Here is a 16,983-nt window from a genome sequence, read left to right on the forward strand (position 1 = left end):
AACATTTGAAAAAAGACCTTAGTTTGTCATCTAACGTCCATGATAAGTCATACTGATAACGTTATTTTTAAAGCTGACGCAAGTTAATAACATTCACATCGCATATTTAAATATGTAGTTAACATTAGGTAGGCTGCGAAGTTTATTGCACACATATATTTAATTAGTATTACTAGTGGTGTTGAGTGCCTGATTAGATGCTTTGTAATGTTGTAAAATTGTCTGACTAACTTTATTGTAACTTTCCTTTTTGCAGGTAAGATATGGGTGATGGCTGAATTTACTGGAGGTTAAATTAAAAAAAAAAAAAAAAAGTAAAACGTTTTACTTTCTAAATCCCCTTGAACTCACACAAATTGTAAATTGCAATGCACCATTTAACCAGTGGTGTAGTCTAGTTAGTTAGTTGTAGTGGTGGGTATACTGTGAGCAACCCCAAACGTATCCTTGCCTATTTTAAATGGGTATACTGAGATGATGATGCTTTTTAAATGGGTTTACTGTGTAGTCCTGTGTATCACGTAGACTATACCATACCACGGTAATTTAACTGCCTTGGTATTTAAGTCAGAGGCCATTGCTTAGTATTTAACTGTAGCCTACACAAAGATGTAGATGTTACAAGAATATTAATATCAGAATAATTATTGGTTGATACTAAATCAATATTGAATGTTTTTTTTTTTTATTTCTTTTGTATGATCTATCATTCAGAATGCTGCAACATGACTGGTCTTCAATCAGCCAAAGAGGACACATCGTAACTCCTCTCCTAGTTACTCTCCATTGGCTCCCTACAGTAGCCAGAATTAAATTTAAATCTCTCACTTTGGCCTATTGGACACTGACTGGATCTGCTCCTTGTTATTTTAATTCAATGATCAAGATATACATCCCCAACCGCCCACTGCGGTCTTCTGATGAGCGTCTGTTGTGTCCAGTCTTAAACGCTAGGTCAAATTCAAGACTTTTCCTCAGTGGTTCCATGTTGGTGGAATGAGTTGCCCAGTGCTCTTCGTTCTTGTGATAGTTTTTGGTCTTTTAAGCACTTCTTATACATTATGGTTTGTATGCAGTAGTACTTTTTTATTTTCATTATAGGCTGTTGATTAATTTGACATTGTTTATCATTGATATTCTCCTTAATGTAGTCTTACCATGTTATTGTTATTATATTATTGATTGAATGGGCATTATTATTTATTATTGCTTTCCCCCCTCATTTTCATTGTGTATTTCATTAGGCTATTGATTGACTGTTTTAAGTATTATATTGTTTTGTATTTGTTAAGGGTAACCATAACCATCATCATCATAATGTGGTATTTGCTTATGCACTTGAAACAAAGAATAAAAATGTTTCTTTAAACGTAGTACCACTTTAAACACATCACACACTGAACAGCAAAGTAGCTTCCTGATTATGTGTAAAATGTTTACAGAGTATCCTGATGTAGTAGGTCCATGTTCTCATATTTTTACAGCTGACATGAAGGCTGCAATATTACATTTTTGATTTATAATGGAGCACCCTCTCGGGTGAAAGACTAGCAAGCCTGTGGTAGAGGCATACGATTACAGACATATTGAGAGAGCCTATCAATGAGTTGTCACAGTTTTCAATTTAGACGTATTATTTTGAAATTATGTACGTCTACGGGAGGATTTACACATCAAGACCTGATCAAATCATACCAATGCAAAATGCTTCTCCAGCAGTGCAATCGCAGGTAACAACGATACCTTAACGCATTTTCAGATACCGCTGTTCTGAGCATACTAAGCAAATTGGCCATTTGTAACTTTGAATCCCTCCTCACGTTAAGCTATGGTCCAATAATGCGTTCACTAAAACACAAGTAACGTTATTTGTCGGGCTGATTCATAAATGGGCATACCGAGGTTGACGACCTAGCAGGCTAGGTGGCGTTTATTGCCATTCGCATAACTAAGCAAGAGTTAACGTTAATGGAACTTAACATCGCCTTCTCCAGTGTCAAAGTGTATTCAAATGAAGTTGCAACGATGATGCCGGAAATCACTGGTTAGGTTAAACCATTTGAAACAAGTAGGACTGTAAATGATGGTGACTATGGCTAACGTCACTTCGGATCAATATAGCAGAGCCCTTTTACTTTACCTATCAACTAGCTAATGCTAGCATGATGTAGCATGCTATGAGCTAATATACTTAGCATCTACGAAAGAACAGCACATATCTTTTTTCACAAAGAATCTGTCACAACTAACAACGATGTCTCTTACAAACAACTACACAATGTATGACTATCAATATGGGCGGAGTTACACATTGTACTGCAGCCAGCCACCAGGGGGCTCTGGACTAACGCTCGCATCACTCTTAACAGACGGCACACTGTCCAGTTCTATATATACAGTCTATGCATTAGACAGTGCCAGATGGCTCAGAACTCTGCCAGGTGCAAGCTTAAACAATTAGAGCTGTGATGTCACAATCAGAAATAGAATCCTGAACATTCCACCATTTATTTCAATGGGGCCGAAAAACGGGAATAACACGAAAACGACAAGGGCCAGCTACACGAAAGTAACAAGCAAGCTAAACCGGTTCGGGCCTGAATTTTTGAAGTTCGAACTGCGTCGATAGCTCAAACGGTCTAGGAGCAGTAGTTCGTACAAAAAGTGGGTGAACAGGAATAATATATAAGAAAACTTAGGAAGAACAATAGCAGGCTTGCTGGATCAAACCCACTAATAATAAGAAAACTTAAGAAGAACAATAGTGGGCTTGCTCCGCAAGGCTTCGCCATGCTGTGGTCTTGCTGGATCAAACCCACTAACTAGCCTACTCATTGTTTACATGTACATTACATTTAACGTTTCATTGTGAATCAAATTAAAAGATTCTCCTCTTTGCAAACGTTGGCATAGGCATATGGTGACAGATTCATTTAATAATGTTGCTGCGTGAATCACGGTAAGCGCGAATGAAGTGGCCACTTCTTAATGGGACTCACTGTATGGAAGTAGGCTAAGTAAAATAGAGATGTTTACAATAAGATAAAGTTAGGATATGCCCGCTTGACAACGGCAGAGATAACTGGCCTTTGGCCATAGCAACCATCCATTTAGAACGACTGGCCTTCATAGCAACCAAGGATCTTAGCTGTGATTCATGTAGCTACAGTATGCATGCAGTGTGATGCAAAGTATAGAAAGGTGATGAAATATACAGAGACAGGTCAAGAAATATAGTGCAATGTAGACAGTAGTATACAGTTGATTTACAGAAGGTGGTTTAGAGTAATATGAATTAAATATAAATATGTGCAGTGTATTAGCAGTCATCTCATACAATAAGTAGAATAATTTATGTAGATGTAGTAGTAACATTATAATAGTAGAAATAATAATATAAATATATGCAGTGTATTAACAGATTATAATAAAACAGAATAAATGTGGATATTCAATATGACAAATATATAACAGATATGTACATAATATACAGCTATGTGCAGTGTGGAAACAGTGTCATTGCAGTGCAGAAACAACATTATAAGAGTAGTAAGAATAAGTCTATGTGCAGGATGAATAGTATAAAGATCAGTAGAATAATTATGTATAAATGTAATTACAGTAGGCCTATGTACATTTGTAAATAAATAGAAAACTATGGGTGAGAGGGATAAATTAATTTCATTTAATTGTAAAAGTAAATTGCATTCAATTAAATTGATATTAAAAATCTTTCCAGTAGGCTTTAATGTCACGCAAAAAGTACAACCAAAGCTGAGCTTGATCAACTAGAACGTCTAAAGAACCAGAACTTGAGTGTAGTTTTTTGCTGGGTCCCAGGCCATGTTGGTCTGAGGGGAAATGAGAAAGCGGACAGTGCTGCTAAGCAAGCCCTCAATGAAGAAGTCACAGAATGTCAAATCCCTGCCCCAGACCTTAAACCTATACTGAACTCTTACATCTCAGATAAGTGGCAATCTGGGATTAATGTACCAACAAGCAAGGAATGTGAATTTTGGCACATTTTCATGATCCACTGGGTCGTTATGGGCCACACAAAATACGGTGTTGCTAAAATTACTCCTATTGTGGCTATTAGAGACATGCGTTCATGAGTATCCAGCTACATTCAATGAGTTAAGTAAAATACATTCACACACACAAAAAAAACATCACTAATGTTGTGGACATTCCTTTATTCTGAGATACATCAATAGGCTCTCAAAACAATCCCAAACAGACATAAGGTCTTTATAGAGCAAATCCATATAGATTATTTGTCAAATAAACCAGTAAAACAGAATTAGGGGATGGAATATATAACATTCACACTCATAGCTCATATTTTTAAAGTAAATCAGTGAAAAAGTATCCTGACAAACAAGCAGCATTTTAATGCCTTAGTCATATTTCATAATTTCAAATTTTTCTCTAGGTTACCTGATAGCCCAGTTTGAGAGGTGCAAGACGCGTGACATTATTTATTTTTGCAGCCAATCACTGCTGTTGTTTTATTTTATTGATTTGATTTTAGTCATAGAAGCTAAATTCGAAGGCAGGCCACAGGTAAAATCCAACGAACCGCATTCACCCCGCAAGGCAATAGTTGAATAGAGCTTTTGAGGTATTGCCACTGCTCCAACACTGAAAGGCACAGTTAGAATGCTTGGATCAAGCCAGGTTCAGCATAGCGTATGCCACTGTCTGCTCACGTTGGTGACCGGACCAGGGTAAGCACACTTTCGCAGTTCCTGCCGGAAATGCAGTCTAGTTATGAGATAATTATCTCGTAATTATGAGATACTATCTCGTAATTACGAGAAAATTCTCATAATTACGAGAGAACCTGATTTTTATTTTTTTTATTTTGTGAATGCAATGCGCCACCGTATTATCACATGTATTCATGCACAATATAAACCCTTGGTATACTTTACTTACTGCCCTTTATGCCTCCTGGCATGTAGTAGGGCAGCAACAAAAGTTTTCCACTCTAGTCTATCCTGGGCGAGTCGTTGAATGGTGCCCCATGAGTGGTTTAGTATGCATCTCCTTCTCCACAGTTCTTCTCCATGTGTTCATCGGTCTTCCTCTCTTTCTTTTCCCCTCTGGCGTCCAATGTAGAGCTATTCTTGTAATATCAGTAGGATCCTTTCTCAAAACATGTCCTATCCATCTCCACCTTCTTTTCATGAGCATGGTCTCGATGCATTCTTGTTGACATTTCTGATACAGTTCTTCATTTGAGATTGTGTTTGGCCAAAAAATGTATTAAACTTTTGGTGTGGAAGGTTGACAGACTGTTGAGGTCCCTTTCTACCATTCTCCAGCATTCAGAGCCATACAAAAGGGTGGATAAAACACAGCTCTGATACAATTTGAGTTTGGTCTTTGTAGAGTATTGTTGTGAGCGCCATATATTATTCAGTATGTAAAATGCATTTCTTGCCTTATTGAGACAGTTCTTAATGTCTTGGTCTATGCCCCCCATAATGGCTAATGGTGCTGCCCAAATACGTGAATTCATTCGTTTTGGGGATCTATTCTCCATTGACTTCAATTGGTGAGGGGTTAGAGTTAATACTTCAGTCTTCTTATGGTTGATCTTTAAGCCAATCTTCTGACCAAAGTCACTAAGGTGGGATGTTTTTTTCCTGCATGTGTCGATGAGTATGTCAGAGAAGAGCCAGATCATCTGCATAGTCTAGATCTTCAAGTGATGAGAAGAGTGTCCATCGAATGCCTGTATTTTGGTCTTTGGTTGTTTGCCTCATCACCCAGTCAATGGCAATATTGAAGAGCAGTGCTGACATTACACATCCTTGTCTCACACCTGTTTTAACTAGGAATTGTTAAGGAGTATTTCCAACCCTACAGGTGAAGTTGTGGAAGCTTTTAATCACAAGAACTATTTCCTCAGGGATCCCGTAATGACGTAACATCTGCCAAAGGCTGTCAAGATGAATCGAATCAAAAGGTATATTTGCATGAATTTTTATTGAATATTACTTATTTTAACATATTTTGACAGAAAAATGGATATAATATTGTTCTATAGAAGCCGAGCGGAGGATCGATATGTTAGGCAAATTGTGATAGGTTTATGCAGTGGAAAGAATACAAAATAGGGGTCAAATGTCATACTGTTATTCTTGCTATTCTTGATATTCTTATTTCATTGGCATTAAAAACATACTTTTTCTATATTTATTATTTTATAGACACTCAAGATGCCACAGAGGATGAAGGTGAAACTCTTGAAGATGACAGTGGTTCTTCCTAAACCCCTCTGTGTAAAGGCCCATTCACACCAAGAACGATAGCGATAACTATCACGATAAAAGCATTCACACCAGCCAACGATATCGTCCTATGACGCCTATAGAATATAGGCTCGCGATGTGCACGATCCCTTGAGACTGCAGCTAATAAAAATGGATCTCGATGTTTTGTTAGCACTGTATGTTGCTCAAAGAAAAAGAAAAAGGAGCATATGGGTTCACGAAATCCTTCAAAGCCGGGCAGATTTAGGGGAAGCCAACACCCTTTTACGAGAGTTATCATCTTATGAGGATAAATTCTATGAATATTTCCGTATGAGTGAAGAACAATTTGATGGCATCCTGGCGATGATCAAAGAGGACATCAGTAAAGAGAAAACCCACTACAGAGACCCAATCAGTGCCAAAGACCGCTTGGCAATATGTCTCAGGTAGGTCCTATTTGTTGTGTTTTTGTGGTCTCTACTGTGATGAAACCATGTAGCTATATCGAGTAGTAGTAGTAGGCCTTTATTGTCATGTATTGGACTTGATAGTCCAAGTCTGGGTGATGACGGCTCTGCCTACTGCTTCAATCATAACGGGCAGCCTTACGGGGCTTTGAACAGCTGTCACCGTTTTTAGATTTCCTCGATAAACCAGGGCAATGCCTAATCCAATCAGCATAAGACCTGTTATCATGGTTCCGAATAGGTAGATATCTTCAATGTCCTCCACAGAAAGAGCTGCCAGGCACACGACCCGCCACTTCTCCCACGCGTCCATCGAGTAGCCAGCTGCGAACGTTCCGGCAGGGCAGTCGGGTTCCCCTGAACCCAAGCTTCTCGTCAAGAAGATGGTGTCAATTGCGTTGAGAGACCAGTTGATCAAATCCATGATTTTTTAGTTTGGAGAGCAGTGCAGAGAGAGTATCTCAAAGTATAAGACAGTAGACTACACGATACAAAGAAGCACAGCAGGGAAGATAAGGGGAGGGGAGGGAGAGAAAAATGCGACCGCCTTCGTTGAGAGCAAAAAGAGAGTTGTCACTACACCATCACAAGTCGACTAACTTTAGCCAGTGACACCACCACACCATAACGTCTATGTGCAAGCTAGGCTATGCTTAATGAATTAACCAACATAGTCAATAAGGTGTGAAATAAGTTAACACTTACTTATTCGCCGTATCCATTTACATTTCGCCGATTGTTTACATTGCAAGTGCTGTGCGATCGCTAAACTTTTCCCTTCGGCAGAGGTAGTGAAGAAGAGTAAGGTTTAATTAATTTGGCATGATTTCAATTGTAGTTAGCACCCTCTTTTTGGATTGAAGTATAGCAAGCAACATTAAGGCATCACTCTTGTAGGCTTAGAGTTGCACTTGTTGTGTCTGAGCATGCTGTAGCCTACTATAGAATGAATACGAGTACTACAAATAATATTTAATTGATGGTTAATTAACTAAAATAAATCTGAGTGCATGATAACAGTAACTTATACTAATAGACTGCCATTACTTTTTTTGCTGTTCAGGTATTTGGCCACAGGGGACTCATACAAGACAATTTACATGAATTACAGAATTGGAAAATCTGCTGTTGCGTCAATACTACCAGAGGTGTGTGGTGCCATATGAGATAAATTACAACCTCTGTACATGCCATGCCCGACAGAGAGTCATTGGCTGGAAATTGTTGCTGGGTTTGAGAAAAATGGTCCGTTCCCCAATTGCATAGGTGCCTTGGATGGCAAGCATGTGGTCATCCAGGCACCACCAAATTCAGGCTGTCTTTTTTAACTACAGAGGTAGTTTTTCTATTGTTTTGATGGCCCTGGTGGATTCCAAATACTGTTTTACCATCATTGATGTCGGTGGTCACGGTTCCAGCAGTGATGGAGGCATTTTTGCACAAAGTGCCTTAGGCAAAGCCATGAGAAATTGCACACTGGCTATCCCTCCACCAAGACCACTTCCTGGTACCTCACAGCCAGTTCCCTGTGTTGTTATAGCTGATGAAGCCTTTCCCCTGTCAAAGAACATAATGCGCCCCTTCCCAGGTAGGGAGCTGGATGAAGCCAGGCGACTGTACAACTACAGGTTGTCAAGTGCTAGGAGAGTGGTAGAAAATACATTCGGCATCCTTTCAACTAAATGGGAAATTTACCAACGGCGGATCAGGTTGCAACCTCGGAATGTTGATAAAGTCATTAAGGCCACTTGTGTCCTTCACAATTACATAATCAAGACATCAAACCCAGCAACCCAGCATCGTCCAACCAATACTGCAACAGTTCCACATGCAGCAGTGGTGAACCTACCCCAGTGTGGAAACCATCCATCAAGGGAAGCGTTTGAAATCAGGGAGGCCTACAAAGACTATTTTGTGTCCACTTCTGGAACAGTCAGCTGGCAACGTACATCTTGCTTTGGAGTAGCTCAGTAGAGTGACGTCACAACATATGTTTTATGTATGTATTTATGTTTGTTTTGTAGTTCATATACTGTTTGTTGATTAGAAATGTAATGGAACTTGGACTGTTGGAACTCATCATAATAAATACTTGTAGTTACATTAAGTAAGCTTTATTGGCATAATTAACAAAGAACATGTTACCAAAGCATTCTCATTAGAGACAGTTGTATTCCATGCTACCGTTCCAGACAGTTGCCTGAGAAGAGGTGAACATAGTTTCCATTTCAGCTCTGTGTACCATCTCATGTATTCTGAATTTAAGTTTACACCTGATGTGCAATGGCATCTTTCGCATTCTGGTTGCCATTGACTTAAAAAACAAATCAAGGTCATCCTCCTCCTTTTTCCTACCCTCCAAGTAATCCACTATAGCTTTATCAAAAGCAGATTGTCCACTGCTGGATCTTTTTCTGGAGTATGGGGCAGGAGTGGACATTTCTGGCACTGCCCTTTCTTTCCCCTGTAGCATCTGTTCTGACACTCCCTCATCTGCCTCCTCACCTTCCTCTGGCAGGTTACCTGTTGTTCTAAAAAAATAATTGAGTTTTAGTCATTAGTGTAGCTAGGTTTAGCTTGGGCTAAAAGTTTAATCTGTAGACTACAAAATGTTGATCATAAACTCACTCTCTGTACTGGAGGTGTGGGATCATAAACTCCAGTATCCCAGCATACTTATATGGTTTTATGTTTTTTGCTGGGTCACCACTCTTGCTGATGTTTTTCTTCCTGCTGAGCTGATAGGCGTCTCTCACATTCATCCATTTTTTTCTGCCATTTTCACCTAAGGTTACAAAATAATATTCAGAAAACATGTAATGTCAAGGATAGCAAACTTCTAAAGCACTGTTTTTTGGGGGATTTTGAAAAAACCTAAATTGAACTACTTGAGGTAAGATAAGAATCAGATCCTTTTAATACGCATGTAACTTACTACATGACCATGGCTAGCTTGACAGATCCAGTCTATGAAGTCACATCGTGAGGTACCGTTAGTAGGCTAGCTTATATTAAGACTGTTTTTATGTTGTACTGTAGCCTCGTTCATACTGACATACTGAGAAGTAGGCCTGTTGTCTAACCATTTAACCTACTGCCATTTAGCATGAATGTTAACGTTAGCTAACATTATTCATGACTGTCATTCATCTCCGATAGACTATATCAATTATAATACATTTCGGAGCACTTACCAGAGATTCCGAGGCGGCTCCCAATGGTGTTCCAGATGTCCCTCTTCTTTAATGCGTCTTTATAAAGACTATTGTCGAATAATGGTGCGTTTTTCTTAACCTCCTCGATTAATTTCTCCACAAGATCTGCTGCATCTGCCATGTTGAAAGGCTAACTTTAACTCTCGAGCAGAGTAAACACAGCATGACGTTTGTATCTATGACGTCCTTTAAATTCTATAGGATTCCGATTGGCTGTCAGTGTTTTTTTATATTTTGTTATAGTTTATGTGTGAACGCCGTCATTCATATTAACGAGAACGATATTTATTTATAGTTATCATTCTTGGTGTGAATGGGCCTTTAAACATGTCACCCATCAGCTGGTGAAATTATTTATGGTCCAAGGGCTCAGTGCTGGGGCCACTTCTCTGATATTCACACCATCTCACTGGGTATAATTATCCACAAGCACTGCTTCTCATACCACTGCTATGGAGATGACACACAGCTCTATCTGTCATTCCTACCTGACGACCAATTTGCCTACAAAGAAGTCACTGAATGGCACCCTTGAATGCCCGCATTTCAGGCATATGCGAGTCGCAACCTCTCGACCACTGCGCTCCTTTAATGAACGCCGCCTGGCTCTGCCTCCTGAGGACCCAACTACCCCCTTTCCCCAACAGCTGGTCATGCTTTGTCTAGCACTTAACACCTGACTATCCCTCTTCTCCCTCCATTGACTTCGCTTGAACTGTTATTCTATTCTACATATATGAGTATGACTTATTGCTGCACTAACAATATCTTAGTGGCACTGTACCTTTATTGTAACTTAATTTGCTTTGGATAAAAGTGTCGGCTAAATTACTAAATGTAAATGTAAATCCCTGACTAAGACGTCCGCTTGGACAATACCTTATATTGGCCAATGATGGAAAGAGTTCCTGGGTGCACAGCAACACCCAAAGTGATGTGTAGAAAGTGGGTCACAACAGAGAACTGCTTTTTGAAATTTCACACAGGGTGAAGAGCATGCAGTATGTGACATGACACAATACATGATATAAACTTAGGCCTGGATCAAATCTAACATGTAAATATGTTTGAAGTGATTTTAGCTTTTTTTCTGATTGATTAATGAACATTTGTAGGATTTTTGGATGTGTATTCTGTACCATTGTTGTACAATGTTGCCCTTAGGCAACAAAAAACTATACTGGACTAACTGATGAGTAAGGGATAATGTATAGAACGCCGGTCATTATCGGAAAATAAGTGCTGACAGGGCGAACAAGACCCCGATAAGGGACTTATTTTCTGATAATGACCAGTGTCTACATTATCCCGCTTATTACACAGCCACTTTGTCACGAATCATCCAGGACCTTCCAGATCCTGAGCCAGGTTTTCCTGTACCTATCTGGCTGGCGGCACTTTTAGGTGCTCCATTCCCAGGTGGTCAACTCCATGCCATGTTTTGCTGCTGACCTACTGCATCTCCTGTCTCCCTGCTCTGCTGCTCAGCACACCTGTGTCTGATTACTTAATCAGGCACAGTATTTAGGCTGGGCTCTTGGAATCCTTCAGTGAGGAGTTATCTTGCGATGTCATCTGGATGTTACTGCTGCTCTGCTACTCTTTCTCTGTGGAAATACGTTTTGACCTTTTTGGACTGAACTTTGTTACTGAACTTTGGACTGATCTCTGACCACGATTTTGGATTACTGTTTTTGGATTGTTTGCCCTGGACCTTGTGTGTTGTGCTCACTCATTGACTTTCCATTGTGCTCTGCCATTGCCTGCTGTTGCTTGAAGCGGTTCTTGTTTTTCACTGAACATTAAATTACAGTTTAACCCGTTACCATTTTTGCTTGTGTCCTACTTCGGGGTCCAACCAGTACCTCTGGCCTACTGGCCGTAACACACTTGCCAAAAATAAATAAATAAACATCACATGATATGACTCTTTACATTTAATTGTTACTGTTTCATCGTGGCTTTTGCTGAGAGACAAATTGTACACAATAGACGCTGAACTTGAATCAAACATTATTTAGAACACAGCTGATCAACCATCTGCTTTCACTTTTCAATGAAGTTCCAATGCAAGAAGTGACCGGACTACTTCCAGAGTGATATGAAAGATGTGAATACGAAGGACAAAACCCATTTTCCTTGACGGCGGTCTGTTATACTTATCAACGGTCTATTATCGAGAAATATCAGACCTTCACGGACATGCTCCCAAAGTGTAGCTCTGTAGCTGCCTGGCTGAGTTAGCTGTTGTCTGTAGCAAGTCGATCTAGGTCAGGGGTCTCAAACTCAAATGAGCTGGGGGCCACTTCTGCCAACGTCATCTGATTGGAGGGCCGGCTATTTCTGAAAATGCAATGGATTTTTTTCAAATACCACACAAAACTGCAAACGGAAAGTGTTTTTTGTCTCGTTTTAGACACCTGTGATAGCTAGGCTGGTCCTTACCGCCTGTGACTACGTTTCTCTTCGTCATACAGTCTGGAACAAAGTAATAATAATCTGTCTCCGTAATGGGCGGATGCTTATTTCGAGGTTTAAAATCATTGGAGTTCCCTTAACCAATCAGCAACGTTTGGTAATGACGTATGCTGTGCGTCGGAGTTCAGGCTCTTACGCTTCCCACTTCCGGCTTCAGGCTTTGCTTGCTAGTATGTAGGCTACCTGACCGCCAGGGCAGTCTCTTTGTAGTGGATATATCCCTAACTTGCTGTTTTTATCAGAGATTATATCAGCTCTTGTCACACGCCAGTTTTCCTCTTATCTCTTCTCGCCGCTTATCAGACGATTGTTGTTCTACGCAGCCCGGTGACTTCGTCGGAGCTACGGAGCTTACTTCGTCCTACACGGGCTGTTCAGACTTCACTCTTGGATAAGTTGGATTGTACTGACGACCTACGTGTTATTTAAACTGGAGCTTGCTCAGTTAAACTAACAGTTGTTCGGCATAAAACAACGCAGCCTCACCTTGAGCCATGCTCGGTGACTGGCTAACGTTACTGTCCACAAGCACAGTAGCCTCGCCTGGAGCCCAGCTCGGTAACCGCTAGTCCCAGTCAAGCATAATCACAGCAGCCTCGCCTTGAGCCCCGCTCGGTAGGCTAGCTAGTAGCTAACATTCCATTCCTTAAGTAGGCCTATGCCGCATTGATTTTGTAAAGGTAATTTGAGAGTAGGGGAGAGAATAACGAGCAGCAAACGTTTATTTGAAAACATGAAAAGTAGTGATGCATGTAGTACACTTGTGCGTTTAGGTTTAGTTATCACCATCTGATAAATCAAACTTTTCCCAAAGCCAGTTGGAAGGAGAGCTACAACGTCCTTGCCATTTATAAAATTGACAAGACAAGCCCCTTGCTCCTGCTTTAATTGCGTGATTCCCTCGAGAGTTGCGACAACTTTGCGGATAGCTTCTAGCGTCTCTTCCTCCGTCGCCATTGTTGCTGTGCTGTTGAACTACAAGCTTCGCTGGAGTACAAGCAACTCGGCAGGCAAGTTCCGCGTCATCATTCAACTGTTCGCGGATTGGCGCGGCCGCACGCTGTGGGTTGGGCCAGACTACGTGCGAGGCTGAAATCAAATTTTGGCCGGAAGTACGTAGGATGGTAATACCAGGCTACTGTGATAGCAACCTTAGCTTATAAATAAAATAATGATAAAATAAATATTAATACAAATTATAAAAACAAACAAAAAGCATAACTTATTTAAACCTGCATGGCAAACTTTAGGCGCCAGGGTTAAGAAAACAACACCATTGGATTTTGACATCAAGATTTCAAAAGGTGTGAAAGTGGTCAGAGATAAAGTCCTACTGTAAATATAAAAATATTTGAGTATAAACAAAAGTTTATGAAGGGGGTAAATGTACCTATCTAATTTGCCACTGGATAGCAAGCACCTCAAATGATGCACCTTTCAGACTATACTGGATGTTGAACATATTTGAGCAGGTTTACTTTCTTTTTTGTCAAAATGAATGCAGGCTTGCCCAAAATAAAAAATAAATAAAAAATTGTTCCCTCACGATTGGCTACGCATTTCAAAACATCGCAACGTAAAATGCCACAAAAAAGCTGTTTATGAATAGGTCTTAGTGAGTTAGGAGTCCTCTCGACTTCAGCTGTCCCAGACTTAGGTGCTACTTTTAGGTCTAAAATGCTTCTTGAGTCCTAAAGTTAGGAGTGACACGCCCATTATTTTTAGGAGTTGCTCCTAAATTCGCCAGTTAGGAGCTACTTTTAGCCTTAAAATTCTTTGTGAATACGGCCCCTGAATAAAAAGGCCTAGCCTAAATGAATCAAGGCAAAACAAATAGCCTAGTAGCCTATGAAACATACGGATTGATGTAGTATCTTTGTAACATTATTAAATTATTCTGTTACTATGCCTACGTTTGCAAAAGAGAACATTTTAATTTGATTTACAATAATGTTACATTTAATTTACATGTTGACAATGATTAGCCTAGTTTTGGTTGTTGTTGGCGGCGTTATTGCATGTTAGTTATGCCTACAATGCAAAATTGCTTCCTCACGATTGGAAGCTCATGTAGCTGCATAGGATTTCAAAACACGGCAAAATGCCGCAGGTTTGTGAATAGGTCTGTGAGTAAGGAGTCCTCTTGACTTCTTTTAAGCTGTCAGAGGTGGGAAGGTGTGATTTGTTGGGGGCAGGGACGGATTAACTGGGCACAAATGTCTGATGCCCCCCCTTCCCCCCAGCCAACGTGAATCGGGTGGTTAGTTAATAGGCCTATCGTGAAGATTTTTTCTCCCATCTAAGGCACGAGCGCATCTGTGAGGCCAAGCCTCACCAAGTAGTTAGTTTGTTTACAACTAACATTCCATTTAATTAAACTGCTTTATAGGCTATGCCGAAATAGTTTTCAACATTTTGAATATTAGTGTCGGGTGAATTGAAATGTTCTCAAAGTAGCCGTATGGCTGAAAGCTGCTTGGGATCCCCCCCGTCAAGCAATATGGGGACCCAGGTTCGAATCCGACCTGCGGTCATTTCCCGATCCCACCCCATCTCTCTCTCCCACTTGCTTCCTGTCACTCTCCACTGTCCTTTCCAAATAAATGCAAAAAAGCCCAAAAAATATACTTAAAAAAAAAAAATACCCTCAGGGGCCGAATTACATATTATTTTGATATTAGGTCGCGGGCCGGAATTGGGCTGGGTGCGTGCCGGAATTGGAGTTTGAGACCCCTGATCTAGGTAAAACCAATTGTTTTCATTTTTTTCATACCGACAGTACTCGGTGACCTCAATAAACGGAGATCTATGTGAAAACTCACCGGATTTCTCCTTTAAGCAGTAAACACTATTCCAATAAATACTAACCCTCTCTTGCTCACCTGCTCATGAGAACCCTGTCAAGGGCCGTTGTGATGTCCCTCATGAGTTCATCTGTATTGTGGTACAACAGGGCATCACATGGCAGAGTTTGGGGTTTACGGCAGTGCCATGTTGTCCCCGTGCGGGCATCCTTGTACTCACAGCGCTCTCCCTTACCTGGCAGCACCACCCCTTCCCATTTCAAGTTGCACATTGCCTTTTCCTCCACTCGAGCACCCTGGGGGTTCTTGCCTACAAAGAAGCCAAGATAGTAGATGTAGCTGGAGTCCCGAATCCTCTTAAGGACCTGTACGCCCTCACTGGAGTGAATCAGACGGATTGCCACCAATGCCGTGCCCACCCATGGCAGGGTGAACCGGGCTGAGTAGGTACCATTCTGGTGGTCGAGTACGTCTCCAAACACACTAGCCTGCCATCCAGGGAGAAGAGGAAACATTTAACAAAGTTTAATTCAACAGACCTTTATTCATCTTGAGCTATTGAGCTAGTACAGTCAGACATGGGCAGTATTTTAATTATATGTATTTTAAATACATATTTAATTTCTTTAGTGTATTTTGTAATTTGTATTTTGCAGGATTGGAACAAGTCTAATGTAGTTTGTAACAAAATACTTTGAGGGATTGTATTTAGAGTATTTAAAATATGTCATCACTCAGTTAAATATACTACCTATAACCATGACAATAAGCTATCCTGATCATAGTCCGGAAGCCAAAGGCCACAATCTTGGCAAGCCTGGTTTTGTCGGTTAACGTTTTTTTTCTTCTTAGCTGTTTCTTGTTGCCTAGGGCAGTGGTTTTCAAAGTGGGGGCCGGGGCCGCGAGGGGGTGCCAGGGGGGCCTCAGCAAGTTGGATGGAAAAATAAAAGCAACAAATAAATACATTTGAAAAATACAATGCCATTATATTAATTTGTCGCATATCTGAACATTATATTTTTCATGATAATAATTGGGAATAATAGTAGAGTGATAGCTCTAATATAGCAGAAAGCCCCAAATGCAATTTTTACACACGGTATGCTCCATCGCGAAGTGCTTGTGGCTAAAATAATCATTAGTACTTAATGTATTTTTACATTTGCCGTAGTATTGTTGATGGTTTAGTAACACATCAAGGGGGTCCTTGGCCAGAACCTAGTGGTATTTGGGGGCCTTGTCGTGGAAAAGTTTGGGAACCCCTGGCCTAGGGGTTACTCCATAAGAATAGGGTGGGTGCCCGATAATATCCCTTGGGCAAGTCCCTATATTCAGCTCTAAAGTTAACCTAAGTAGCGATTTGTCCATAAAAATACTAATTTCATTACCCTTTTGGAAGGACAGCAAAACATGTAAACCCATTTTTCCTATTTCTTGCAGTAGTATGCCACATTGTGACCAACTTAAAAGATCCAACTTTTCTCTTTTACAATCCCCTCTGGACATGTCTTGAAGTTGGAAAAAATAAAAAGAAAAGTCAACTGAGGGAGCCAAAATGGTCATCATGGGTTGTTAACCCAATTTTTTATTGTTTGTGCCGCCAATTTTATGTCACCCTGTAGACAACTTAAAACAGAAAAGACAGATATAATGCTTTTATCATCCCCTTAGAACATTGAAAGTTGCAAAAAATAAAAAGTAACTAACTTCAGGAGCTTGAATTGTCAGGTGTGTCAAGTGCTACAAGACTACA

At 40.3% G+C, this 16,983-nt stretch overlaps 2 protein-coding genes across 5 annotated transcripts in view; both read right to left on the reverse strand.

Moving 5' to 3' along the window:
• LOC121707761 (NXPE family member 3-like) overlaps positions 1-16,983 on the reverse strand; it is a 70,402-nt gene that overhangs the window by 24,554 nt on the left and 28,865 nt on the right. For all 4 annotated transcript variants that reach the window (XM_042090555.1, XM_042090564.1, XM_042090574.1 and 1 more), the window contains one exon: positions 15,309-15,718. In XM_042090555.1, the coding sequence (XP_041946489.1) occupies positions 15,309-15,718 (410 nt within the window). The remainder of the gene's footprint in view (positions 1-15,308; positions 15,719-16,983) is intronic.
• On the reverse strand, positions 7,433-10,172 carry LOC121708387. The gene is made up of 3 exons (XM_042090986.1): positions 9,928-10,172; positions 9,362-9,518; positions 7,433-9,264 (listed from the first exon to the last, which is right to left on the reverse strand). The coding sequence occupies exons 1-3, from the start codon at positions 10,067-10,069 to the stop codon at positions 8,892-8,894; spliced, it is 672 nt and encodes a 223-aa protein (XP_041946920.1). The 5' UTR covers positions 10,070-10,172; the 3' UTR covers positions 7,433-8,891.

This window comes from Alosa sapidissima, chromosome 1 (genome assembly GCF_018492685.1).
Source record: "Alosa sapidissima isolate fAloSap1 chromosome 1, fAloSap1.pri, whole genome shotgun sequence".
NCBI classification, from domain to species: Eukaryota; Metazoa; Chordata; class Actinopteri; order Clupeiformes; family Clupeidae; genus Alosa; species Alosa sapidissima.

Excerpts from the sequence above, each read along its gene's own strand:
- LOC121708387 (XM_042090986.1), bottom strand. The coding sequence starts at position 10,069 with ATGGCAGATGCAGCAGATCTTGTGGAGAAATTAATCGAGGAGGTTAAG. Across the intron at positions 9,519-9,927 it reads GAGCCGCCTCGGAATCTCTG|GTGAAAATGGCAGAAAAAAA; the intron begins GTAAGTGCTCCG and ends TTGTAACCTTAG. Across the intron at positions 9,265-9,361 it reads CCACACCTCCAGTACAGAGA|AACAACAGGTAACCTGCCAG; the intron begins GTGAGTTTATGA and ends TTATTTTTTTAG.